General features: G+C 37.8%; 1 protein-coding gene across 1 annotated transcript in view; it reads right to left on the bottom strand.

The window, feature by feature from the left end:
* Positions 1-226: 226 nt before the first annotated feature.
* Positions 227-1,417, bottom strand: part of LOC102199834 (extracellular calcium-sensing receptor-like) — a 3,771-nt gene continuing 2,580 nt past the window's right edge. The window contains exon 7 of the mRNA XM_013908213.1: positions 227-1,131. Coding sequence (XP_013763667.1) covers positions 227-1,131 — 905 coding nt within the window. The remainder of the gene's footprint in view (positions 1,132-1,417) is intronic.

Genomic DNA, 1,417 nt, shown 5'->3' with positions numbered 1-1,417 from the left:
AGAATGCATGTATATCCTGTCTTTGTCAAACATCTCACACACTTAAGCAAGGAATACATTGTGTTCTTTTCAACAGTAAGCTTTACCGTGTGAAAATATATGGACACTTGATTATAAGGCATACTTGTTTCTACTTGATTATACTTTAATGATTTAACTAAAATAAAAATTCTCTTAACAGTAAGTAAGTAAAATCCCATTTTCATACATACAGTTTACAAAGTGACTATGGTGCCTTCTTCCCCATGATATGTTTTTTTGTGTTCTTTTCTGGTTTCAGTAAGATGATATAACATTTGGGTATGAAGATGCAAATTAGCAGTCCAAAACTTGATGCAAGTATAGCAAATATTTCTACAGCAACACTGAACTTCCCAGGAGAGCTAACATATGCTGGGACAAATGTAATCCACACTGCACAGAATATCAGCATGCTGAAAGTGATAAACTTGGCCTCATTGAAATTATCGGGTAGTTTTCGAGCTAAAAATGCAAAAATAAAACATAAAATAGCCAGAAGTCCTATATAACCAAGCACAGCCCAAAAGCCTACAGCTGAGCCTAGAGCACACTCCAGAGTGATCTTGTCTTTGATCTCCTTAAAATTCTTAAATGGAAAAGGAGGAGAAGTTGTTAACCAGATGATACAAATGACAACTTGTATAAGAGTGAATGCTGTAACACAGAGTCTCTGCTGTGTCTGCCCAAACCATTTTTGAACACTACTACCTGGACGTGTAGCTCTGAAGGCCATTAAAACAACCATTGTTTTTCCCAGAAGACAAGAGATACAGAGGACAAAGGTGATGCCAAATGCTACATGGCGGAACATGCAGGACCAATCAGAGGGCTGACCGATGAAGGTCAGAGAACACAGGAAGCACAGAATTAGAGAGAAGAGCAGCAGGAAGCTCAGTTCAGAGTTGTTTGCCCTGACAATAGGAGTTTTCCTGTATTTGAAGAAAATGAGTATCACACCGATTGTCATGTATGCCCCAAATACAGATGCTGCAGTGAGCAGTGCTCCCATAATTTCTTCATATGACAGAAACACTGCTTCCTTCTTGATACAGGAATCTCTTCTTTCATTTGACCAAAACTCAGGTAGACATCTCACACAGGTGACAGAATCTGGAAATGAATATTGAAGCAGATGTTACAAGTAGTTACACTCAGTACAATTCCATATGCCCGTGTTTGCATCTACAACATCCATGCAATATCCTACTGATGCTTTACAATATGTTTATTGAGTGAATAAAACTTGCATTCTGTTTTGTGATCAGGTGAGGATTGACAGATGTGACATCTAGAGTGTCCATCAATATTTGTGATTGTGGCATACTTTCCTTTACATTTTAGAGTAATTTGCATACAATTCTAAATATTTTCCAGAGTGCACAGAATCAGAAAGGAG

Source organism: Pundamilia nyererei, unplaced genomic scaffold, assembly GCF_000239375.1.
Source record: "Pundamilia nyererei isolate P.nyererei 1_Seehausen unplaced genomic scaffold, PunNye1.0 scaffold02677, whole genome shotgun sequence".
Lineage (NCBI taxonomy): Eukaryota > Metazoa > Chordata > Actinopteri > Cichliformes > Cichlidae > Pundamilia > Pundamilia nyererei.
The sequence above is the reverse complement of the archived record's forward strand: the minus strand, read 5'-3'. Positions and strand labels throughout refer to the sequence as shown.